Raw genomic sequence first — 22,241 nt, 5'->3', positions numbered from 1 at the left:
CTTCCTACGGGATGACGTTGATTCCCTTTCAAGGGGCGACTTTTGTACAGAACGTACGATTCAACCCCAAGCTCGCCGCTCTTCCACCCGATAACAACCAATGCTGCGCAAGTCCATCGCTCACGTGGGAATATAACACCGCCACATCGCCCTCGTGCGCCAACGACATGACGATTTGGTCCAAAGGTTGCACCCGCACTTCGGCGGCAGATTGGATCAGCCAAGACATGAAATTGTGAACTCGCTACAAAGGTTATCCGGATACCGGATACCTTAAAAAATACTATCGTCGCATGGAAGCTCGGTCAGTGTTGGCGCCATCCGCGGCCGAGAAAGGGTCGATTGCGTTCCGGACTCGAACAAAGGTAGCATGCAGCAAGATAATGCTCATGGTGTCTCACCATGATGTCTCTAGGTATCGCTTGTCGATGTGGAAATCGAGGAGCTGGAAAGCTTCCTGGATGATGACCCGTCGTACCTTGGCTTGGACATGGACGTGATCGAGGAAGAGGAGAACTACCGGCGCTTTCTCACGTCGTTGCTGCCGAGTGTAGATGAAGATGACAACTTAAGCTTCTTGTCTGAGGAAGATGATGAGTACCATCCCCATGACGACGATGACGATGTGGACGACGACGAAGATGCGGTCGACGGCGACGACATTCCCAAGTCCGAGCTGTCTGGGTTGTTGTGGGACTCGTCCAACGTCAAAGTGCCCAATGACACACCGTCTTCTTCCACGATCATGGCAAACCTTCTTCCTCCATCCACATCAAAGCCATCCTCGTCGTTTGTGTCGATCCAGCCCGGCGCCCAACTCAAAGGATCGCTCACGCCGCGGCAAATGGCCCATCTGGCATCACAAATGCACAAACACTTTCAACTATTATGCCAAAGCATGCTCTTGTCTCCATCTGAAGACGCCAAGAACATGCTCCTGGACTTGCAACGACGGGGGGACGCGGTGCGGCAGTGGAAAGAGTCTGTCGTGCGCAAGGTGCCTCCTTCCACCCCCGACAGCCACGACATCGACACCCCCACCACATCTTCTATCAAGTCGAGGCGCATCACGCGCTCATTCAGCGCCGCGCACGCCGCCATCATCAGTCCAAGCATGTACGAGATTCACGGGTTGCAGCACTCGGTGGACCACCTAGCGATGCACACCCTGACCTCCCATCTCGGCGCCGTGGATTTTCACTTGACCAACCCCGCCAAAGCAGAAGACGCCAAGTTTACGGCCAGCGAAGACCGCCTCCTCGTGCACGGCGTCAAGCAGTGCAGCCCCAAAATCAACTGGCAAGCCATCCAGCGCCAGTTTCTGCCCATGAAGACCCAAGACCAACTGCGCACGCGGTATTGTGTGCAATCAAATACAAGCAAAAAAACGTCTCACATTGTTTGGTCTGTATGGCGTAGGTATCGGTTTCTCACCAGCGCCAAGGCCCCGGAGAACCCCGTCAAGGACTTTTTTGAGAATGTGCTACCAAGGGAAAAGATTCCGTGGCTGATTGAAGAAGAGCTTCGCATGATGCGGGGCATGGCGTCGTTTCCCGAAGGCGAGCGCCATCGATTTGCGAAAATCTCACACTCCCATCTGCCCCATCGATCCAGGCAAGTGAGGCCGCCCCACCGAATCAACGTTAGATTTGATCACATCTTAGGAGCGAAATACGGAAAAAGTGGGCGAGGTTGTTGGCTGACATGCCCGAATTTGAAGTCGATGTGACGTGGAGCGATGAGAAGCAACACCAAGAGCGACTCAAGATGTACCTCGAGCACAAGAAGAAGGAAAAGGAGATGCAAGAGTCCATCGAGGAGGAAGCGGCGCGCGAGCGCAAAGCGACGACGACCAACGCCCCCCCAGAGTGAGTACACTTACACCCTTGGAGAATGAATCCATTGGACGTATGTACAAGTATCGACTATGTAGGTGCACGGACAAGCACCTGCACCCTGCGCTGTTTTACACCCCGTGGGCCCTGCTGCACCCATCCTACTTGCTTGAGCATACGTGCCAACACAACTGGCCGTGGCAAGCAAGCAAGGGTAAACACGCAGATGAAGTAGGGACCGCCGAAGAAATGACGTGGCGGAGCTTCCTCTCCGAGTGCGACGACGACGACGAAGACAGCGAGTACGAGCAGGAAGACCTGCCGTCCTCGGACGATGACAACGACGGGACTCATGCCACCACGAACCCTCCTCCAACCTCCGCGCCGACGACCTTGTCTGTGGAGCCAACTCTCCGATTAACCCACTTGAATGGCCCGCACACGACAGAAAAAGCCAAGCGAACGCTGGCGGCGTTGGAGCGACGGATCAGCGGCGCCCCTGCTGCTGCTGTTTCTGCTCCTCTCGACCAAACAACCGCTGCCGTGATGGACGTGGAGCAGATCGTGTACGACAGCCCGAGCCATGACGACGACGACGAGTTTGAATGCGAAGAGCTCCTGCCGAGCTCCGACGACGACGACCAGTTGAACGACGCCGCGGGGGTCCCGCTGATCCCGCCCACCCGCCTCGAACTGCTGCAGAAACGAATGTCCCAAGGCAGCACTTGGCTCCCCTAGTTCACAACCAACCAAAACTCTCTCAACTGTACTGGTGTTATACTACTAGCTACAGTAGCGTTCTCGTGCGAACGAATGTACTCTCCTATACATATCTACTATATTGGTGTTTAATCCACATCGTCGATGGGGGTGGCGTCCGATTTGGCCAGGGGTTGTTTGCGCTGGCGGAGCGGCGTGCTGTCGCTGGCCGAGGTCAAGATCTCGGCCACGTCACCGTTCGACTCTTCCGACGCCACTTCCAACGGCGTACGGCCCTGCGAGTCTTTGGCACTCACGAGGAACGCAGCATCGTCCTTGGAGATGGACGCCAAGAGGGTTTCTGCCGACTCGGGACATCCATGGAACGCACACCAGTGCAGCGCCGTCCACCCGTCGTTGTCGGCGTCGCGGATGGGCACTCCTTCCTTGATGAGCGTCTTGATCACCTTCTCCGTATCGATGGGGCTGCCACAGGCGACCATGAGAGGAGTCCACCCGTCGGACGTCTTGGTCTTGAAGCCGTTCGGGTCATTCTTCAACACCGAGAGCAACCGATCAAAGTTGGCTTCGACACCCAAGTCCCAAGCCTGCTTGATGGCATCCGCCACATCAACCGACTTCTTTGCCTTGGAAGGTTTCTTGGAGGAAGGCGCGGGCACAGAGTCGGCGGCAGCGTCGATCGCGTCCGGATGCGGGGCGGCATCGTCTAGCGACTCGCCTTCGAGCTTTTCGTCCCAGTAACGAGGGCCGCCGAGACCGAAAATATGCTTCTTCAGGAGCGCGTTGTCGTACAAGTTCAGCGGCACCATCACGGATTGGATGACCACCACTTGGTTGACGCCAAACTGGATGTGCACAAAGCTGGAAATCACCGCGCCAATCAACGTTTGCTGGATGAATTCCTTGGCCTTGGCCAGTTCGTGCGCGAAGTACGTGGTCTCGGTCAACGGCGAGTTCTCCGTACTGGTGTCCAGGGGCGACTTGGGCGTCGGCACGAACATCTTGCGGTTGTCCGGCTTGGCTTCGATCTTGGATTTGGCCCACAACCCGAGCAACAGCGACAGGATCTGCATCGTGAAGAAGGACACGCGCGCCCCATTGAGGATCCAAGGGTTCTCAAAGTCAATCTTGCCCATGAAGTACATCATCGGCAGCATGACAAGCATGCGCCACGGACTCTGTTGCGCCATCGTCAAACGTGAAGCCGAATGGTCAATGGCTGCCACGACCGTCGAAACTTCCCCTCCATCAGCCCACCATACAAATGCCAAGTTATTACAACGACCAATCAGCGATCGTTTCGTAGAAAAACAGGGAACAGAAAATCGGTTGTTATGTAGAAAACGCCAAAAACACAAGAATTTGCCCCTCGATTTCGTGTCACAAATTCACAGTCAAATTTCTCACTTTTGAAGGATTTGATTATAGAGGATAATATTAATTGTACAAGGATTGACCCTGCTCGCGTTTCGTTGGTTGGCGGGATAACGGTTCACCATCACGAGGAGGGTATCAATCAAAATTCCCGACTACTTTGACGATGGCAGCACCTCAGGACGACGTCCGCGCGACCAAGGCCAAGAACCTTCTGTCTTCCATCACAGCGTTGTCCTTCGCTCAAAGAGAGGATGAGCCGCTGGTAGACGAACTGTACCAGGCCGAAACAGCTCATCTGCAGCAGGTCCTGGCTGACCACCAAGTGTTTCGGCTCGTAGTCAATGGCAACGCGCTTCAAAAGTTCTACAACACGATGATCCAGCAGACAAAGGACTCGGCGGCATTGCGACAAGAAGTCGCGATGCGCTTCTTGGCTGTGGCTGTCGAAGGCAGCGGCATGGAAGCATTGGACCAGCGTGTGCCGAAACTACTCGACGTCGTCTACCACGCACTCAAGCACCAGCACGTGTCCGTGTGTGTTCCTGCGCTGCACATTCTCACGCATCTCATGTTCAACCTCGCGCATGCGACCGTGGACACGCGGCGACTCGTCGTGGACCAAATCGGCCGCGTGGTCCCGCTGGTGCTCCATCACGTTGGCGACGTCGATCTGAATGCGGCCTCGGCGCCGTTCTTCATTGCATCATACGAAGCGCTTTATGTCGGATGCCAGTCGCTCTCGACTACGTTTCGTCCATTCGCCAACAAGATCGAAGCTGCGTGCCTTCCACTGCTGAGCCCCCCTGCCGGGACCTCCACGGAAGTTGCGACTTCGATCCTTCCTGCCATGTCCAGCTGCCTAGGCGCTGTGGCACATGCCACTGCCGTCGACGCCACCACGAGTACGTGGCAGCAGGTACGACAACCATGATATCGTCTTCCTTATCACTGTGTTGGCGACTACGTCTAGATTGTGGACCGGGTGGTGCTCACGCTGCATTATCAACTGGACGTTTTGGGGGGGAAAGACAAAGCCAGCGACGGGCGCACTCGGCCTGCCGCTCTCAAGCCCTGGCTCAAGGACGCCGTGATGCCGACGCTGCCGCTGTACTTGCAAGCCCATCGACTGGTGTACAAGGTCCACGTCCTCACGTCCATGTTAGCGGGCTTGTTGTCGTCTGCTGCGATTGCCGAAAAGGACATTGTGCTCGTCGCCCCCGATGTCCTGGCCCTACTGCGTCGGGCGTTCTCGCTTCGAGCGGATGCCGTGGGCAAGCAAAGTGCCATCTCTGAAGACGGCCGGCAACTGCCCAGCAGTGTCCTGTATGGCAGTTTGCCGCTGCTGCAGCCCCATTTCACGTCGTTGTTGGCGTCGCTGGTGACCAGTGGGGGGATGCCCATGTTTCGCTTTACATCGTCGATTGCAAAGGTTGTCCAATTGAGTTGCCAGGCCACTGTGCCGTCAGCCGTTCCCATGCTGCACAAGGCGTTGCAACAGGTCTTGTCTGCGTTGGGCGGCGGCGCGTACACGGCCGTGGGAGGGCTTGTATTGGCATGGTCGCTGTCGCATCTGCAGCACCTGGCGCCGCCGTCGAGCGGCGCGAGTGTCCAACCGGCCAAAGTCGCGACGGCTGTGGCCCATCAAAGCAACAAGAAGAAGCGCCAGCGGGTGGCGGCAGAAGCCCCCGTCGAAGTCAAGCGGACGTCGCCGTCGATCCACCAGGTGCATCATACCCGCGCGACGACCAACGCCGCGCTGGGCACCGTCGCGACCGTGCTGAGCGTGTGCGGGTCGTGGGTGCCCCCGTCCGATCGGTTGAAAATCACTGCCCTCGTGCACGCCAGCCAACGGGACAAGACGTTGGACCCGTCGGTCGTGACCAAAGTGAGCTTGGCCAACGTCGTGGCCCCCGACGCGCAGGGGGCTCGTGGCCTCGCCTTGCCGCAGACCATGCAGTTCTGGGCGAGACGGACGAGCGGTCCGTGGCGGGAGCTGGCGACGAACGTCGGAGAAAGCATCTTGCACCCGCGGGCTCCGCCAATGGCACTTGGGACGTCCATCAGTGGCGGGGGGGAGCATGTCACACCGTCAGTCAGTGGGGGGGGGAGCAGTAGCTATGCGTCTGCCCAACAAGCCAAGCGATTGGAGGCAGACATGGATTGGGACCAACCAGTAGACGAGAGTGATGACGTGGAGACTGGTACGACAAGAAATGATATATTGTCCTGACTTTTGGGCTGATTCGCCAAATCTATCGATGGATTGTTTGTCCTTCTTGTATGTAAAGATCGTCCAGTATCACACTAATTTCAGTCACACACTAATTCTGTGTTGAATTATTCGAAGAGTGGATTTGATTGGCTACTTGATTCGTGTTCTTGGTTTTGATTGGTCGATCGATTGTGTGCCGATTTTGGTGCTAGTCATTCGATTGAGCAGCACCCAAACACACTCCAATTTCGAATCAACTGGACAATAGGATATCATAATGGATGTTCAATGTTGAGTGACTGTTTTGCTGTAGATGGACGTCAATATACAAAGAAGGCCAAGGGAAACGACGAGGAAGAGGACGAGGACGATATGGACGACGAGAAGCCAGTGCTTGCCGACGAGGGTGCTGAACAGGACAACGAAGCAGACGTTGCTGTGGAAGTTGCTAGCGATGTCGACGAACTGGAATACCAAGATGAAGCCACTGTGGAGAATGACGACGTGGTTGAACAGCCCACCGTCGACGTAGCACCGGCAGCGAACGATGCCGCCGACGACGACGGTGACGATGACGACTTTCCGGATATTGTGGTTGAGGATGACGAGGCCCAGTAACGTACATACTGTAGTAACGTCGTACTGTTGCAGTTTTAATAATAATAATAGTAGATCCGCCACGAAATAACCCAATGTAACTGCCGCACACATTCCTAATGGAACTGACCACAACATGTAACCGTCCACCACGCTTTTCCACATGGGCAACTCGAGCGCCAAATACGCCCCTCCCCAAGAAGACGGCGGGTACGCGACCTTGGCCGACACGAGTGTGAGTGGCCACCCTCCCGCCGCGCCATCCGTCGGAACAGTATCCGTCTCACGAAGTCACAACTGGTCGACCAAACTACCATCAGCATCGGTCGAGTACGGCGACGACGAAGGGGCCTTGACGGCCGACAACGTGGACAAAGCCCCGTCACATCGGAGTGCTGTCACTCGCCCGCGGTATTCGAGCGTGAGTTCGTCCGCCAAACAGCCAGACGAACCGTACGAGACTCGACAAACGTATGTACTGACCGACAACTTGAACAAGATCAAGCGCGTTGGTCACGATGTCGAAGACATTGGCGAGCCATCGACAGCACAGGTACACACCACCGCAAGTTGGAGATGTTCAACGTACATTCAGCATTATGATGTGAGTAGAAGAAGCAAAAGTCACGTACAGCAGACGACATCCAACCACACGACCAGCAGCAGTTAGGTACTAGTACTGTACCCCAAATACCCGTACTACTGTACCCCCAATTGACAGTGAATTATCATTTGACCATTTTTATTAAAATATTCCAATTGTCCTATTGATTCGAGATTTTGAATACATGGAATGATGGAATAATTATATTCACGTTTTATATTTCATGGTCAGATCAACGACAAATACGGGTACTATCTATATTTGTTGACAGATAGAGTATCTACCTGCATATATATGCGTTGCAGGCGCCAAGTCATATGTATTGCAGTCCAAGAAAGCGTCGCATCATGCGGCGATGCTTGTACGGCCAGGGAGCGGCCTTGTGGGGCTGCAGCCAGGGGCGCTGACCGTCGACGACAAGCCAAGTGCCGACGGCGCTCCACCGTCAAACGTACGGCGGCTCAAGCCCTTGCAAGTGCCGTTAAAGTATCGATGAAAGGAAAACCAAACACAATCTCGTTTTAATGTGTTCTGCATGTAGTCTTCGAGAGGCAACGTCCTAGCTTATTGGTGTTGAGGATGCTGGGACGATGACGAGGCGCTGTTGACGTGAGCGGAAGCCGACGATGCATGGGTGGAGGCCGCCGCGGCACTTTGTCGGCTGTACTGGAAGAGGATCTTGGGCAGCTTGGTGAGGGAAGGGATGAGGACGTCGGCTTCACGGGCGAGGTCGTCCAGCGACGACGCGCCGCCGAGGATCCCCACAGAGAGCCCGCAGCCAGCATTCAACCCCATTCGCATATCCGTGCTCGTGTCACCAACCTAATGCATCGTGAGACCACCCTCAAGTTCGGACGGTATACGTATGGGAGCATGTACCATGATGGTGTTGTGAGGATCAACCCCCAGTTTGTGACATAATGTCCATACCTACAGCAAAACGATGTAACGATGACGAGACATTTCCCTCGGAATAATGACCAAGACCGACCTGCTCCGCCGCTGGTTTCGCCGGCAACTGGTCGTCTCCGCACGACAGGGCATCCACCAAGTGAGATACACCAAGATGGTGCATGGTTTGGACGGTGGCGTCGCGGTTGTCGGCGGTGCAGATCGCGATCTTCATGCCCATCTTCTTGATAGTGAGGAAGAGCCCGGTGATGTCGCCAAGTGGACGTGACGTTTCCACGGGGTCGGGCAAATGCCATACTTTATCGAGGGCGGTATTGGCGTCACCAACGGACATCCCTTCGTCGACCATGACTTTGTGCGCGATTTGGTACAGTTCTCCCATCGGGGTGCAGCACAACGCGCCTTTCGAACGAATCGCACGACCAACCCAGTCGTACCCCATTGCATCGAAGAACTTCTCGCGCACCGGGCGCCGCGTTGTCATCTCCATTTTCCAAGCCACGGACTCTACCCATCCCCCCCACATGAGGTTGAAGTCAATGAGCGTGCCATCTTTGTCGAACACCACGAGCGAAGGCGAGCACACCGTTGACGCCCCATCAAGACCGCTCCCAGCAAGGGCAGACATCGATCTTCGAGCGAAAGAAGGCGCAAGGATGCGTCGGCAAGCCATCATGACAAGTTGTCGGGCAAGGTCAAATGGGTGTAGATTCTTGCGAAAATCGAAACCAGATTGTCCGGATATGCGAAACGGTTCGGGTTATCCGGATGACCAACGCGATCTTGTCAAACCAATTTTGGTCCATGGATGAAGGGATTATGGCGCCGCCCCATCGGCACTTTGACATGGCGGTGATTTTGGAAACAACACAGCATGAAGAAGGGCAAAGAATTGCCAGTGATGTCCCTGAGATGGTGACCGGGAGCATTAAGATATCGGATGGGAAGAAGGGACTCCACGAGCTGCTCGAACGGAACCGATTGTGGGCCGAGTCCGTCGTCGAGTCGGCGCCATTCTTCTTTCAAAAGCTGTCCAAGCAGCAATCCCCCGAGATCTTATGGATCGGTACGTCTGACATTCCACTTCTACGACGCAACTGACGCTTCGTATCAGGGTGTTCGGACGCCCGCGTCCCGCCGAATCAAATTCTGAATCTCAAGCCCGGCGAAGTGTTTGTGCATGTCAACTTGGCGAACGAAGTCGGTAAGGAGCAACTATGATTGCTGCATGCGGTCATTGTGTCTCGTATGGTCACGATGATGTAGTCCACAGCGATATGAACTGCCTGTCGGTGATCGAATATGCCGTCGTCCACTTAAAAGTCAAGCACATCATCGTGTGTACGTATCCGTTTACGACCATGGACGTAGCCGAGAGCAATATGCGTCGGCAACTTTACGATCCATGTGACTCCTCGGTTAGGTGGTCATTACGGTTGCTCTGGCGTTAAAGCTGCGCTGAGCCGTCAAGAGTTCGGGATGGTCGACAACTGGATCCGCAACATCAAGGACTTGTACATTGAACAGCGGAAGAAGTTCAAAGGTAATTAACACTGTCAATCGCACACGATGACAGACTACTCGTAGACTTAGGGGAAGACGAAGTGCTGCACATGCTCACGGAGGCCAACGTTGCCAAATCGGTGTACAACGTAATGCCAGAGTCGGAGACTGACGTTCTAATCGGGATGTTGTTGTATGGTTGGTAGGTGTGCCACACTCGAATCGTACAGAAAGCGTGGAAGCGCGGGCACAACGTGAGCGTGCATGGATGGTGCTACAGCATCGACGACGGCATCATTCGCGACCTGAACATTTGCGTGAGCGAGGACACACAGATTGAGCCCATCTATCGTCGCATGATGCAGAAGCGGTCTTCCGTCATGGGTTTTGACGACATGACGTCGTCCAAGATGGCGGAGATGCTCCATTCCCTGTCGCACAGCAGTTCCACGGTCACGTAGTGTACATAAGCTGATGGAAATGCCATCATCATCACAATCGGAAAGTTAAGTCGCGGGGGGGTGGATTTTGTTGGTCGCTTTTCATTGGTTATAAATAAAGCGAATTCCACGATGTGGACCATTTGGATTGGCTAAAATGATGGTATTCCCGGCCACCTCATTTTCGAGCACAGCTCCTCCCTGACCGACGACACTTGACCCTAGCATTCTTGTCCTTGCATCATGGTAGGCGGATGCTACGTCCATGACGATGAAGACCCTCATGCTTGTACCTCCCTGATGTAGGTTGTCTTGTCTGCCGCGCTCCTCTCAAAGAATGGCAAAGGTATCACCTTCGCCGAATATTGCCACTGACGTATCTTTGCGTAGTCATGGTGGCCCGCCAGTTCGTGGAAGTGTCACGCATTCGTCTCGAGGTACGAACTATCCTAGCATAATGAACGCGATGGCGGCGACGATGTCGACGATGGCAACGCTGACGAGGGGATGCAGGGCCTGTTGACCGCGTTTCCCAAGCTACTGGCGAGCGAGACGCGCCAGCACACGTTTATCGACACGGAGAGCGTGCGTTACGTGTACCAGCCCATCGAGTCGTACTTCCTCTTGCTCATCACGAACAAGACGAGTAACATTGTCGAAGACTTGCACACGATGCAGCTGCTGGCCAAGTTGGTGCCCGACATTTGCGGTCCGCTAACCGAGGCGCACATCCGCGACAAGCAGTTCGACCTTGTGTTTGGGTTCGACGAGCTGCTGACGGCGGGGGGTCACGCCGAACAGATCAACTTGCAGCAAATCCGAACCAATCTGGAAATGGAGTCGCACGAAGAGAAGCTGCACCTGATGATTCAAAAGACCAAGCTCGAAAACGCGACCGCCGACCGCAAGCGCCAAGAGGTCCGGATCAAGGAAGAGCAGCGCGAGAAGGCGCGGCAGGAGCGCGCGGCGGGCATCTCGGCCAAGGCCTCGGGGTACGCTGGCTTTGGCAGCGGGTACGCGTCCCCCACGGCGGCGTCGTCGTCGTACTCGTCGCAGTCGTCGTTTGGTGCGTCTACCCCCAAGGAGTACACTCCAGAGCCTCTCAAGGCCCCGGCGCCATCCTTATCGTCCAAGTCTTCAGGTACGTTCGAAATCCGCTCGTTGTAGTGTCTATATATGGAGAAGTGACACGAACTGAATGTAGGCATGAAGTTGGGCGGGGGAAGCAAGCAGGGCAGCAGTTTCCTGGATGCAATGGCCGCAGAAGACGACCTCCAGGACATCCCGCCGGTGACGTCGGCGGCATCGAGCATCGCCGCCGAGCCCAAGCTGCCAGACGCGGTCGGGAGTACCGATCCAGTGTCTCTAGCAATCGAAGAAAAGGTGTCGGTGCAGCTCAACCGCGACGGCGCCGTCGAACAGCTTGAAGTCAAGGGCAGCTTGTTCGTCGCAGGCCATGACCCCGACAGCTCGGCGTGCCGACTGCACTTGCGCCATTCGTCGGCCAACGGCGTCAATTTTCAAGTACGTTTTCGAGGTTATATATGTGATGATGTTTCTGTGACGATGTTTCGATTGTGTGGTAGACGCACCCTAAAGTGGACAAGAAGCTGTTTGAAGCGCAGTCGATTTTGGCGCTCAAGGACGACACCAAGCCGTTTCCGCCATCCCGCGTCGCCGTGTTGCGATGGGCGATCAAGACCCAAGACGAGGCGTTCCTCCCTCTCAACATTACATGCTGGCCCGAGGAAGAGTCCAACGGAAAGGTAGAGATATCGATCTATCTATATATATATATATATTCGTGTGATTTGTGCCGGGTTGGATATGTTTTGTCTTGTGTGTGTGATGATCATCTACCTAAGCAACATCTATCTAAGCAACATGGTCTCTCAACGGTTGGTTGAAGCGAACAAAATCGCCGGACCTGTGAAATATGATAGAAAACCAAGTTTAACGAGGTATCTTTTGGGACTACCTGGAATCTTTTTAGCCAATCATATTGCAATCAAAAACACTTGATTCCTTTTTTTATCCAATGAAACTCCTCCATTTGTGGACGATGTCACACAAACTTAGCAAATTCGACTGAAAGCCACCATATATATATATATGTGTGTAGACGACCGTGAGCTTGGAGTATTCGATGGATCGCGACAACATGGTGCTGGAGAACGTTGTGATTCAAATTCCCACGGGGGTGGTGGACCCGCCGCACGTGTCGCAAATCGACGGCGAGTACCGTCACAACCCGACCGACCACGTCGTACTGTGGCGCATCCCGTCCATCTCGTCGTCGTGAGTCATCACACACACCCTTCCAAGCTTAAATGAGGTGCTTAACCCCCCCATGGTCATAGGAACAACTCGGGGTCCCTCGAATTTACCATCCGCGGCACCAACTTGGACGCGTACTTCCCCATCCAAGTGTCGTTTTACTCGCGCACGACCTACTGCGACTTGGCCGTGGACCACGTGCTTAAAACTAGCGATCAAAGCCCTGTCCAGTATGGATTTGACCAGCTCCTGTCGACAGAGTCCTATGTGGTGCAATAGTAGAGGGACGTACAACGTCTCATATTCGCTGCTGCTGCTATAACACGAACATTCGATATTGAGTAGTCCGTCGGCATATAACTGCTACTGTAGCTCTGGATGTTATATATATATACAAGGAAGGATATGGGATACTACTTGGGAAACTTGGCAGGATCCATGAGTCGCAGCATCTCGGTCGCCTCGCCGCGCAAACAACGCTCCACCATACGCTTGACAAACTGACATTGGAGTTCGTGGTCGCCCTTCCAATGCTTGACGCAGTTGGCCCACGATTCCGTCACGTCTGGACACAAGGAGCGCCCCGAACACAACACTACCTGCAGATAGTCCTTCTGCCGTGTCTCCGTTGCTTGGTTCTCTTTATAGTGCGCAATGACGTCGTCGCAGCGCCGCCACTTGTCGTATCGGGACTCAATCGTCGAGTCCACGAACGAGGCCAACGATGGAGTGGTCTGGCGAAGTGGTGTGTCGTCCAAGCGGCCTTGTCGGAGCGCTTCGCCTAGCTCTGCATGGTACACACGATGAGGTTAACATGCATACGTAGCGCAGCAGATGCGATTGCGTACCCAGGACGGAACTGCAGTCTGGCATGTCCATCGCGATACTGGTATGTTGTTGAATGGGATGGTGCAAAAAAAGCAATGACATGTCAATACGTCCAAATTTCTGAATAAATTTGAGTGCTTTTGGAGATTATCTTTAAATATTACAGTAAAATTCAGAATACTGTAACGAATAATTCTCAACGAAACCAAACACCGTTGGTGATGCCGTTGTGCAGCATCCAATCAACTTCCGATTTGGTGATTCCTTGTCATTACTCGAGTACTAGTGTATTACTTGAAGTATACGTATAACGTTATGCGTATATACTAAGTACTAACTAGTACTAAACCTTTTTGCAGTTAACTGTAAGTTGGACGAATGCCGGATATGGTGCACGTCATCTATAAACAACCAACTTTTCACAAAATTTTCTGACTTCTATTTCATATTCATTACTCAAAATTGCAGCAAATTGAGACGTAGAATCGACAGATCTCAATGTGGTGAAGAAATTCTACGTCTCAGATTCAAATTTGGTGATGAATTGGTCCAGAAATAGATATTTAACCTAGCGGTATTTTACATGGGCGCTGGGATATTTGGCCATAGGGGTGGCCGCTCAAATGTATCTTGATTTTTGTATATGATTCTTATCCGTATTTAATATCCGGAGGCAGGTGGGACCTTTAACCTCCCACTCCAGGGATAAAACGTATGAAATCGGTATTTAACGTATCTGGAATTTGGGTTTAACTATATTAATTGCACGTTAAATAATAAAACCTTCACTCTTCAATTTGGCCAGTTGGAAGTTTTTAGATGAAGTGCACCATATATTTAGCGGTGTGCCCGATATCAATTAATTTGTCACACCGAGGTTGTATGCCCGATAAATTTGGCTCCATGTAATTGGCCGTGTGCCCAAGCAATTGCCCATCTGCCCGATGAATTATGTCATGTGCCCGATGAAAATGGAAATCACTCAATTCACTATAGAAATGGTCGTTAAACGACACATGCAACATCGTTGCTGTGACGTCACATACCAACGCCCATGTTGCCCATGGCCTCGGCGCGTCCATCGAGGGTGCGTTCCTTGAGGTAAATATATCGAAAAATGAGCTCTGCGCGCGACAGATTCAAATTTTGGACGGAGTTGAAAGTATGGACGAAACGTTGAAGTATACGGGCAATACTTCAATTGACATTATAACCGGAGTTCATGGGGGTGCAGCTACGTCCGTGCTGTGCGTTCCTTGGTGATTCGAATAATGAACTTTCAATATATTGGAGGAAAGCGCGCGCATTATGAACATAAACCGTGCTTTATTCGAGTATACATTTCGAATTCTTTCTGCCTTCGCGAGTTTTCCTTCGACCTTCAACCACATGACGTTTCCACCAAAATTGATTTACACTCACATGTTAATGAAATATAATTATTTGAGTAGTTCGATTTTCATCGGCCACACGACACAATTCATCGGGCAGATGGGCAATTGCTTGGGCGACCGGCTAATTATATAGGGCACACCGGGCACACAACCTCGGTGTACCAAATTAAATGGGCACATGGCTAATTATATCGAGCACACCACCAAGCATATCGGGCGCACGGCCACATGTATCGGGCATTCGTCCAACTTGACTGCAAAATGGGTAGTAACGTTACACCGGTTATCACGCATGGGTCTGTCTGGATCGGGCACGGCTAATACTAATCGTAATATAAAATCTGAATTTCGAGAAAGTAAAACTACTGGCTCATATATGTAGACGCGCTCGTGATATTTATACATATACTTCGAAGTATATACATACCGGTACAGTACGTATAGTATATACTGACTGTATCTATACAAATGTGAGTTCATTCAGATTCATCAATCAGCCTGTTTCCTTAGATTCCGATGTATCAAGTCCTATCAGTTCCATTGGCATATTGCTTAAGCTTTCAACGAGGTATAGTACCCGGAGCGACGTGACCTACGATCTATCAGCTCTAAAAAGGCATGTGACAACAGCGTGAATGAGGAGATTTCTGACGGAAGTGGAGTGTCTATTGATGCGATGTACAGAGTGATACACATCGACTGGAATGCTTTCAAAATATTATCTATCAAATGAATATACCGGTTTGTTTAGAAAAGGTGCTAATTGTTCTTACCGTTAATACAGGAACGTTTGCTGTACTATTATTTAATAATAGAGTAAGGTGATTCATGTAATTCCTGGCCAGCATGCAATTCCCGGCCAGCAAATGGCCAATCACAATCATCCATGGTCGATGATTGGACAAAATTACGTACTCTTGTATCACATACTTGTAAGATTTCATATTCTGCTTGTTCGACATGGAATACAGTTTTTATATAAGTTGCACTTCTAAATTTAATTACTTTAATACTTTATAATATCATTATTAAGAGGTTCTGAGGATTTTGCCACCCAAATCAGGTATACATTATTCAAGTAACTTACTGGCGGGGAATTAAGTTCACACAGGGAAATTTCAATTTTAGAAATTCGACGAGCAAATTGACCATGCGATACAAATGTTGGGACCTGCATAAAGTTATAAAGCTCGTGACGATCTTCAAAATGCGTGTTTTCGCAGCCTCAGCGGATGAAGGAGTGACAAGTTATGGCACTCAGAAAGTAGGCCAAGCTGGTCGGGAATTACATGAATCACCTTACAGGACGAATTGCTTCGGAACTTTTTGCCTCACTCCAAGTTTTGAACGAATATGTCTTCAGATCCGTAGAGTGTGGGCCTGGATCACACACCCATTTTTGTCCAATAAGTATTTCGGAAATTTGGTTCACTGTCAGAGTAATTCGAAGGATTTGTATGTCACGTACTACGGACTTCGAAGTATTTTGGACTGTGGATGATCAAACTGATCAACAATTCATTGCCAACTTTTAGATAACGTTGGTCTCTTGCATTCTCCAAATTTTGGGTCCAGAGAATTTTTCACTTTTGTTCAATTTGTATGAAATTGCCAAAATATGCTTTTTTTCGACGAAACCTTCAGTATTGAAGGTTAACTGGTTCAATTAACCATGTCTCAAATGATCACCAAACGTTCATTGGTCGAGTCATTTCTTGGCAGGTTACAAAATGTAAACATATGCTACGATTGTTAACAAATGCTATTAACAACTTCTACTGTATTTTCTACTAACGATACATTGAGCACTATACTATGCCAACTTCAGCTCTACTTCGAGTCAGCCGCAAAATCCCTGCCTGGGATACCATGCCGGAAAGCGTGAACACATCAGTTACCTCGAAAAGTGAGATTTGAACCAATCAGCGGCCATGCCCTAACAGTTGGTCGGAACGAAACAAATGTATGCGAAAAATATGATTCTGGTGGCAGTTTTGCCTGTGAATAGACAGTATCCGGATAGAAGTGTCATTATACGGACTCTACACTTCAGTCATATTCGACCTCCATATTCCGGATACGACATTTGGTGTGTGCCACGCAGTCGAACAATTTCGCCGAGCGGAGCATGGACAACTTGTTCGACCTGGAGAGCTTCCTGGACGAGCACGAGACGCAGAAGCTAGTGGAGTTCACGCTCAGCAGCCCCGAGATGACAGGCAAAAAGGAGCAGAATGAGGCGGATAAAGACAAGGCCGTCAAGAAAGCTAGCGTGTACTACCGCGAACGACGCAAGGTAATGGGCTCCTCGCAGCAACTATATGCTCAAAGTGTCGGCGTCGTTAGAATGAAGTGGATTACTTGGTGTCACGGAAGCGAGCGCTGGAGGTAGAGCTACTACAGTTGCATGAACGCAAGGTGATCCAAGAAGCCGAAGCGAAGCGCAGGAAGCGCGAGGCTGAGACCCAGGAAAACCTGCTGCGGGATGCCGAGGACCAGAATTCGTCGCTGCGAGACAAACTGCTGTCCCAGATGGAGACACTAAAGCTGCTCGAGTCATTCTTCATGAGCCAGTCTGCCCTTTGTGTACGACCCACTCCGTCGCATCCGGGGGCAACTCCTGGACTTACTCCATATGTTACAGGTCTTTGCGCGCAAGCAACCGACGAATCCGCTCTACTTCCTCCCTAGCGACCCCCAGACCCGTGAGCGCCGCTTCCGCGACACCATCGCCACGGCCTTGAGCGAAGTCGATAGCGTCATGGCGTCCAAGCACCTGTCGCCACCCACGATGCCATTGCCACATACGGAAACCTTTGTGCGTTTTCAGCCGCAAGTGACACACAACTCCAAGATCGAGATCGAAGTCATCCGGGTGGTTGAATTCCCGGGTTATTCCGTCGGCCAAGTCAGCGACGCGATCTGGCGACTCATCCACTACCAGCTCAAGCAACTCATGCATTACGACACCACGGCGCGGTGCGAGGTACGTCGTTATCGTCGTCTGTGTATACTTAGTTACGAGTTATAAGAATGGAGGTGTGTCATAGGTGCTAGAAGAAGTGGACCCCTATACATTCTACTCGCGGTACCAGTGCCAGTTCGCACAGGGCCAGCCCCTGGTCGAATCGTACTCGATCTGCCACCGAACCATGACGTCGGCCGGCATCACGTTCGTCTACCGGTGCTTCCTCGACGACGAGAGGTACCCCGCAGGCGACAACTTTTCTCGCCATGACGAAAACGGGTACTTGGTCGTGTATGCCAACCCCAGCACCAACGTCACGACCGCCAAGATGGTGTCGCTCCTTCGCCCGTTGGCTAATGCCGCCAACGCCCCCGTCGGCCTTGTCACGGAGGAATTCATGGGTTACCTGCATGACTCGTCTGAGATTGGCCTCCGGATACTCCACGGCAACCTCCACGACCTAGGTGGCACCGCGTCGTGAGATTTGATTGGTGGATTGGTAGCCGCGAAATGTATCATACAAAACCTAAGTGTTTTCCATTCGAGTAAGCTGGTGCAACAGACGTTCCGAGGTCGACAGGAGAGGGAAGGGTTTTTCGCTTGCACCAGGATGCTTATTGTGGATTCGACATATTTCTTTCGGCGTGGGTGGGTTGAAAGAACCTATTATCCATGTTTATTGTGAAGAAGTATTATTAATAGTACTACTACTCTTTTAAGAGTATATTTGTCACTAAAATTAACTGTACACTTCGGTTTTCCCGGATAGCATTTGTTGTATCCGGTACAATTTCGGATAAATGTACGTTATCCGGGAAATTTGGTGTGTTGTCGGCAAAACGAGAAAATTTACTGTTAGTGTCGCTGCAAACCAAATATTTAATTTCCCGGATAATAGATAAATTATCCGTAACTTCGAATAGTACTACTGAGTAGAAAATTACGGCTGTGTTGTTCTAATTTATGGTACACTGTATGCAGGTGTGGAGATACCATCATTTATTCTTTATAGCCAATCATACTGCACATTTTAGCCAATCATTTTGATTTATGGTGATTTCGAAAATTCTTCGAATTGGGTGAAAAGCACAATATTACTTTCCGCAGAACATCTCATGGACAAACGTGTTGCCATCTTACTGTAGTGAATTCAACGCGTGGTAGGTGTTGGAATACATGAGATCGTCACTCGAAGTGAATGATCTCGGTTTAAACGCAACGCTGGCAATTGATGTTGGCAAGAGCCAACTACAGTACTGTATGTACTACCGTAGTTAGACGTAGACATCACTGGGACAAATGCGTGCGTCACTAACGTTACAATTTTATACTTCCACCATGACAACAAAGTAAGAATTCGGAGATGTTCTTATGCAAACCACCGTGTCAATTCTGCAAGAAACCGAAAGAACCCGTTGCTGGACGTAGCTGGACTCGGCGGTGTGGAGTTCGGTTGCCCCCGACCTTCCTCGCAAGGGCATTCTTTGTGGCCCAGCTCAATGCACCGTTGTCTGGTTGTGACATTGCCATACAGCTGAACCACGGATTCCAAGTCTAACGGACTCAGCTTCATGCGTTGGCCCAGCACTTCCGACCCTTTTTCATCGCAGGCATCCCGCGTGGGGAGGATGCAGTTGTCCTGGTCTGGTGATTGAGACACGAGGCAGTACTGAATCGACGCTAACGTTAGGTAGATCAAAAGTCACGACACGGACCAACGAGCTAAGCAACGCCCGAGCATGCGTGTGGGTACAGTACTGTAGTAAGATAACAACGACCGTGTTTGGGAATGCACAACCCGCCGTGGATCCGTAGTGCATGATCGAGGCGGGGTCGTTCTTGAATAGTTTGACGGCAGTTGTAAACACTTGGTAGTTGTTTCTCGATACTTTAAGCTCGACTGGGATGACAATCACTTTGCGCTCGGGGTGCGAATGTGCCCGATAGCGCGTAGTCAAACTACCGGTAGAGTGCCAATAATGTCAACGAGTGCAGTAGTAAGTACTACTGTATCAGGTGCATGTAGAAATGACCAACTAACTTCATGGACGACACGGCCAGTGCCTGTGAGGTCGTCAAAGCAGGCGGCGTTCAGGTTGAGGACTTGGGGGTCAGCGTTCTGGAAGCCCACGGCAGCGTAGCATCCTGCGTCCCAGTTGTTAATATTGGCGTAGTTGAGGCAGTTGCCACAGATGGCCTTGCCGCCGATCATCGTGACATTGACCGAACACGCAGAAACCTCGAGGAATCGAATGGTGGTCTCGTCTTGGAACTGCGACATGGCGTTATCAATCTGCGCCCGTTGCGATGATGTAAAGTTGGACGCGATGATGTAGCATACTGTACGACGCCTTGCGGCCATGTTTGAGTCAGAGGGGCACCACCAAGCTATTGAATCATCTAACAACCATATACATGGGTACCGGTAGCCACTTGGGGAGTACACTAATCGCCGGCTAGGAGAGATCGCAGAGCAGTTCATGTCCACTAGGGCGGGTGTGTCGGCTACGCCGAGCTCTTCGTGGCATACAACCTTCCCATCCAAACACACAGTGTACAAACGTCCCTTGTGACCTTTCGACCCAGTTAGCTGCAGCGTTTGGCGATTTCGAAGTGAAGTGCCTTCAAACTCACACGACAGTGCAAAGTCCACCGCTGTGGCGGGGTTTGTGTGTGGTTGCGACGGAGAATGGCGGAGCTTGTGGTGTGTAGGTCGTGGTAACGTAGTTGTTGTGGGCTTGTGGTGGTGGTGATGGGCACGCAAGGATCGACTTGAGGTCGTAACACTGTTGGAATGACCAGTGGGGCTGCTGGCAGATACCGTGGACAGTTGTTGACATGACACAAGGGCGCCGACAGCGACGACGATAGTAGAGCTTCGCATCCACAATGCTGCTGCTACAGCTCAAATGACATGGTCGTGTTGCTGATCGTGGTAAGGTAGTGCACCGATTAACTAGACGGCACCTAATTCCTGGACGGTTTGAGTTTTCACCAATAGTACTTCTGCATTTTGAGTTGAGTGAATTTGATTGGATATGATAATATTCGTGGTTGTAATTATATACAAACTCGAGTGACGATATTTGGCGCAATTTTTTCGCGCCAATTGAATAAAAATACTCATTGACTTTTGACTTTCCCATTTTGAAACATGCCCGCCACGTATCATCAAATCCTTGATGCGATTCGGCGCGTCGAAGCTGGTGAGTCCAAAGCGGCTGTCGTCCGGAGCTCTGCTGTCTCCAGGGCCACGTTGTTCCACTACATCAAGATGAAGAAGGACACTGGCGCCATTTCCATCAACAAGCGAGGGCCGCACCAAGCTCTCCCCTCATCGATTGAGCAGGACCTTGTTGCTTGGATCGCTGCGATGCAACGTCGTGGAATGCCGGTTGAGCGAGGGGAAGTCATCCACAAGGCGAACTCGATATTGGCTGTATACCATGGCGTACCACGGAACGTTACTCGAGGATGGTACCATAAGTTTTGTGTACGCAACCCTATCATTGCTGACCGCGTGGCTCAGAAGCTGTCAAAGAGTCGCAACGCAGTTAACAAAGAAGGTATAATACATTACTTTAACGCGCTAATCAAAGGCACTCTGGGATTCTCGTGCACCGCGGCAGATGTCTACAACATGGACGAAACGAGCTTCAAGACAAAGTCCCAAAACAAGAAAGTCGTCGCCATTCGCGGGTCAAAGAACGTTTGGTATGAAGAAAATACCCCACCGTACCACCTCACCATTGTCGTGGCTGCTGCATCCGACGGCACTCTCGTTCCCCCGGCGTTTATTCTCCCTGGACAGTCCTGCGAGAGTACTATCTTGGACGAGTGTCCTGTCGATGACGCGCTTGTGACCACGGCTCCTAAAGCGTTCATGAACTCAGCGATCTTCAACAACTGGCTGATTACCTTCGGAGAGTGGAAGCTTCGCTGCCGTGCCGCTAGACCTGCCGTACTTGTCCTAGACAATTGCTCTTCTCATCACGGCGTAGACAGTGAGATGATCTGCGAAGCGTATGGTATTGTGTTGGTCTACTTACCTGCAAACGCGACGCATTTGCTTCAGCCGTTGGACGTCGCAATCTTTCGCACATTCAAGCGCGACATCAAGACAGCTGTGACGACGTACCTGCGCGCAGCGAACACTGACACCTTGCCGCGATCGAATGCGATCTCGATTGCAGGCACTGCGTTCAACAAACTGATCAGTCACGACTTTCAGTACGACCGTTGCCATGCTGGAGGCATGTTCAAGAACGGTTTTCGTACCTGCGGTGCCTGGCCGTTATCGTTGCCCGCCATGTTGAAGCGCCTCGACTTGCAATCCAAGAACTGTGTCAATAGCGACCTTGGTGCAGCCGCCTGGATCAGAACTCAAGAGTATGCACGTGAGAACGTCATTACCGTACCTGCGCGAACACCGAAGAAGGCGAGAAAGCGTGTTGTCACTGATGGCGACTTGTTCACGAAGGAAGGCTTGCACACGAACGCTTCCAAGCCAACCAGAAAGCCAAATGTTAAGCGCAAAAAGTCCAATTGAATTTTTATTCATTCATTCTTTTATA

The 22,241-nt window shown here is 51.5% G+C and overlaps 10 protein-coding genes across 12 annotated transcripts; 6 read left to right on the top strand and 4 right to left on the bottom strand.

Moving 5' to 3' along the window:
* Positions 1-285: 285 nt before the first annotated feature.
* Positions 286-3,791, top strand: H257_03337 (hypothetical protein). The gene is made up of 5 exons (XM_009827350.1): positions 286-365; positions 416-1,356; positions 1,420-1,614; positions 1,665-1,868; positions 1,934-3,791. The coding sequence occupies exons 1-5, from the start codon at positions 294-296 to the stop codon at positions 2,571-2,573; spliced, it is 2,052 nt and encodes a 683-aa protein (XP_009825652.1). The 5' UTR covers positions 286-293; the 3' UTR covers positions 2,574-3,791.
* Positions 2,496-3,789, bottom strand: H257_03338 (hypothetical protein). The gene has a single exon (XM_009827351.1). The coding sequence runs from the start codon at positions 3,743-3,745 to the stop codon at positions 2,684-2,686; it is 1,062 nt and encodes a 353-aa protein (XP_009825653.1). The 5' UTR covers positions 3,746-3,789; the 3' UTR covers positions 2,496-2,683.
* A 261-nt stretch (positions 3,792-4,052) lies between the features above and the next one.
* Positions 4,053-6,826, top strand: H257_03336 (hypothetical protein). The gene is made up of 3 exons (XM_009827349.1): positions 4,053-4,848; positions 4,903-6,133; positions 6,458-6,826. Exons 1-3 carry the CDS (start codon positions 4,096-4,098, stop codon positions 6,760-6,762), a joined length of 2,289 nt encoding a protein of 762 aa, XP_009825651.1. The 5' UTR covers positions 4,053-4,095; the 3' UTR covers positions 6,763-6,826.
* A 78-nt stretch (positions 6,827-6,904) lies between these two features.
* On the top strand, positions 6,905-7,859 carry H257_03335 (hypothetical protein; the record flags this gene model as incomplete). The annotated part of the gene is made up of 3 exons (XM_009827348.1): positions 6,905-7,294; positions 7,354-7,411; positions 7,651-7,859. 3 exons carry the CDS (start codon positions 6,905-6,907, stop codon positions 7,839-7,841), a joined length of 639 nt encoding a protein of 212 aa, XP_009825650.1. The 3' UTR covers positions 7,842-7,859.
* On the bottom strand, positions 7,855-8,972 carry H257_03334 (hypothetical protein). The gene is made up of 3 exons (XM_009827347.1): positions 8,337-8,972; positions 8,225-8,275; positions 7,855-8,167 (listed from the first exon to the last, which is right to left on the bottom strand). The coding sequence occupies exons 1-3, from the start codon at positions 8,931-8,933 to the stop codon at positions 7,910-7,912; spliced, it is 906 nt and encodes a 301-aa protein (XP_009825649.1). The 5' UTR covers positions 8,934-8,972; the 3' UTR covers positions 7,855-7,909.
* Positions 8,973-8,999: 27 nt separating this feature from the next.
* Positions 9,000-10,354, top strand: H257_03333. Of its 2 annotated transcripts, XM_009827345.1 has the most exons (6): positions 9,000-9,323; positions 9,372-9,461; positions 9,524-9,598; positions 9,681-9,800; positions 9,845-9,909; positions 9,967-10,354. In XM_009827345.1, exons 1-6 carry the CDS (start codon positions 9,026-9,028, stop codon positions 10,219-10,221), a joined length of 903 nt encoding a protein of 300 aa, XP_009825647.1. In that variant the 5' UTR covers positions 9,000-9,025; the 3' UTR covers positions 10,222-10,354. The 2 variants fall into 2 exon arrangements, with proteins under 2 accessions (XP_009825647.1, XP_009825648.1); XM_009827346.1 differs by having other exon boundaries at positions 9,845-10,354.
* Positions 10,355-10,378: 24 nt separating this feature from the next.
* On the top strand, positions 10,379-12,829 carry H257_03332. Of its 2 annotated transcripts, none has more exons than XM_009827343.1 (8): positions 10,379-10,446; positions 10,507-10,546; positions 10,591-10,637; positions 10,714-11,341; positions 11,405-11,724; positions 11,787-11,966; positions 12,323-12,498; positions 12,561-12,829. In XM_009827343.1, exons 1-8 carry the CDS (start codon positions 10,444-10,446, stop codon positions 12,754-12,756), a joined length of 1,590 nt encoding a protein of 529 aa, XP_009825645.1. In that variant the 5' UTR covers positions 10,379-10,443; the 3' UTR covers positions 12,757-12,829. The 2 variants fall into 2 exon arrangements, with proteins under 2 accessions (XP_009825645.1, XP_009825646.1); XM_009827344.1 differs by having other exon boundaries at positions 11,787-12,161.
* H257_03331 (hypothetical protein) lies at positions 12,800-13,385 on the bottom strand. The gene is made up of 2 exons (XM_009827342.1): positions 13,326-13,385; positions 12,800-13,264 (listed from the first exon to the last, which is right to left on the bottom strand). The coding sequence occupies exons 1-2, from the start codon at positions 13,354-13,356 to the stop codon at positions 12,891-12,893; spliced, it is 405 nt and encodes a 134-aa protein (XP_009825644.1). The 5' UTR covers positions 13,357-13,385; the 3' UTR covers positions 12,800-12,890.
* Positions 13,386-16,779: 3,394 nt separating this feature from the next.
* Positions 16,780-18,214, top strand: H257_03330 (hypothetical protein). Its single transcript, XM_009827341.1, has 4 exons — positions 16,780-16,995; positions 17,046-17,285; positions 17,344-17,685; positions 17,750-18,214. Exons 1-4 carry the CDS (start codon positions 16,828-16,830, stop codon positions 18,146-18,148), a joined length of 1,149 nt encoding a protein of 382 aa, XP_009825643.1. The 5' UTR covers positions 16,780-16,827; the 3' UTR covers positions 18,149-18,214.
* An 822-nt stretch (positions 18,215-19,036) lies between these two features.
* H257_03329 (hypothetical protein) lies at positions 19,037-20,551 on the bottom strand (the record flags this gene model as incomplete). The annotated part of the gene is made up of 4 exons (XM_009827340.1): positions 19,037-19,347; positions 19,466-19,626; positions 19,701-20,018; positions 20,091-20,551. The coding sequence occupies 4 exons, from the start codon at positions 20,549-20,551 to the stop codon at positions 19,037-19,039; spliced, it is 1,251 nt and encodes a 416-aa protein (XP_009825642.1).
* Between the last annotated feature and the right edge of the window lie 1,690 nt (positions 20,552-22,241).

Source organism: Aphanomyces astaci (assembly GCF_000520075.1).
Source record: "Aphanomyces astaci strain APO3 unplaced genomic scaffold supercont1.6, whole genome shotgun sequence".
NCBI classification, from domain to species: domain Eukaryota; phylum Oomycota; class Saprolegniomycetes; order Saprolegniales; family Verrucalvaceae; genus Aphanomyces; species Aphanomyces astaci.
Note: the sequence above shows the minus strand (reverse complement) of the source record. Positions and strands in the feature narration are given on the sequence as shown.

Bases quoted from the DNA above. Each gene is read 5' to 3' on its own strand.
- H257_03332 (XM_009827343.1), top strand. The intron at 11,342-11,404 runs GTACGTTCGAAA...AACTGAATGTAG, and splicing joins CTTATCGTCCAAGTCTTCAG to GCATGAAGTTGGGCGGGGGA. The intron at 11,967-12,322 runs GTAGAGATATCG...ATATGTGTGTAG, and splicing joins AGGAAGAGTCCAACGGAAAG to ACGACCGTGAGCTTGGAGTA.
- H257_03336 (XM_009827349.1), top strand. From the start codon at position 4,096: ATGGCAGCACCTCAGGACGACGTCCGCGCGACCAAGGCCAAGAACCTT. The intron at 4,849-4,902 runs GTACGACAACCA...GACTACGTCTAG, and splicing joins CCACGAGTACGTGGCAGCAG to ATTGTGGACCGGGTGGTGCT. The intron at 6,134-6,457 runs GTACGACAAGAA...GTTTTGCTGTAG, and splicing joins GAGTGATGACGTGGAGACTG to ATGGACGTCAATATACAAAG.
- H257_03338 (XM_009827351.1), bottom strand. From the start codon at position 3,745: ATGGCGCAACAGAGTCCGTGGCGCATGCTTGTCATGCTGCCGATGATG.
- H257_03330 (XM_009827341.1), top strand. From the start codon at position 16,828: ATGGACAACTTGTTCGACCTGGAGAGCTTCCTGGACGAGCACGAGACG. The intron at 17,286-17,343 runs GTACGACCCACT...CATATGTTACAG, and splicing joins TGAGCCAGTCTGCCCTTTGT to GTCTTTGCGCGCAAGCAACC. The intron at 17,686-17,749 runs GTACGTCGTTAT...GGTGTGTCATAG, and splicing joins ACACCACGGCGCGGTGCGAG to GTGCTAGAAGAAGTGGACCC.
- H257_03337 (XM_009827350.1), top strand. From the start codon at position 294: ATGGAAGCTCGGTCAGTGTTGGCGCCATCCGCGGCCGAGAAAGGGTCG. The intron at 366-415 runs GTAGCATGCAGC...TGATGTCTCTAG, and splicing joins CGTTCCGGACTCGAACAAAG to GTATCGCTTGTCGATGTGGA. The intron at 1,357-1,419 runs GTATTGTGTGCA...TGTATGGCGTAG, and splicing joins CAAGACCAACTGCGCACGCG to GTATCGGTTTCTCACCAGCG.
- H257_03333 (XM_009827345.1), top strand. From the start codon at position 9,026: ATGACCAACGCGATCTTGTCAAACCAATTTTGGTCCATGGATGAAGGG. The intron at 9,324-9,371 runs GTACGTCTGACA...GCTTCGTATCAG, and splicing joins CCCCGAGATCTTATGGATCG to GGTGTTCGGACGCCCGCGTC. The intron at 9,801-9,844 runs GTAATTAACACT...GACTACTCGTAG, and splicing joins ACAGCGGAAGAAGTTCAAAG to ACTTAGGGGAAGACGAAGTG.
- H257_03334 (XM_009827347.1), bottom strand. From the start codon at position 8,933: ATGATGGCTTGCCGACGCATCCTTGCGCCTTCTTTCGCTCGAAGATCG. The intron at 8,276-8,336 runs GTCGGTCTTGGT...GTTTTGCTGTAG, and splicing joins CGAAACCAGCGGCGGAGCAG to GTATGGACATTATGTCACAA. The intron at 8,168-8,224 runs GTACATGCTCCC...ACGATGCATTAG, and splicing joins ATCCTCACAACACCATCATG to GTTGGTGACACGAGCACGGA.
- H257_03331 (XM_009827342.1), bottom strand. From the start codon at position 13,356: ATGGACATGCCAGACTGCAGTTCCGTCCTGG. The intron at 13,265-13,325 runs GTACGCAATCGC...TGTACCATGCAG, and splicing joins AGACTGCAGTTCCGTCCTGG to AGCTAGGCGAAGCGCTCCGA.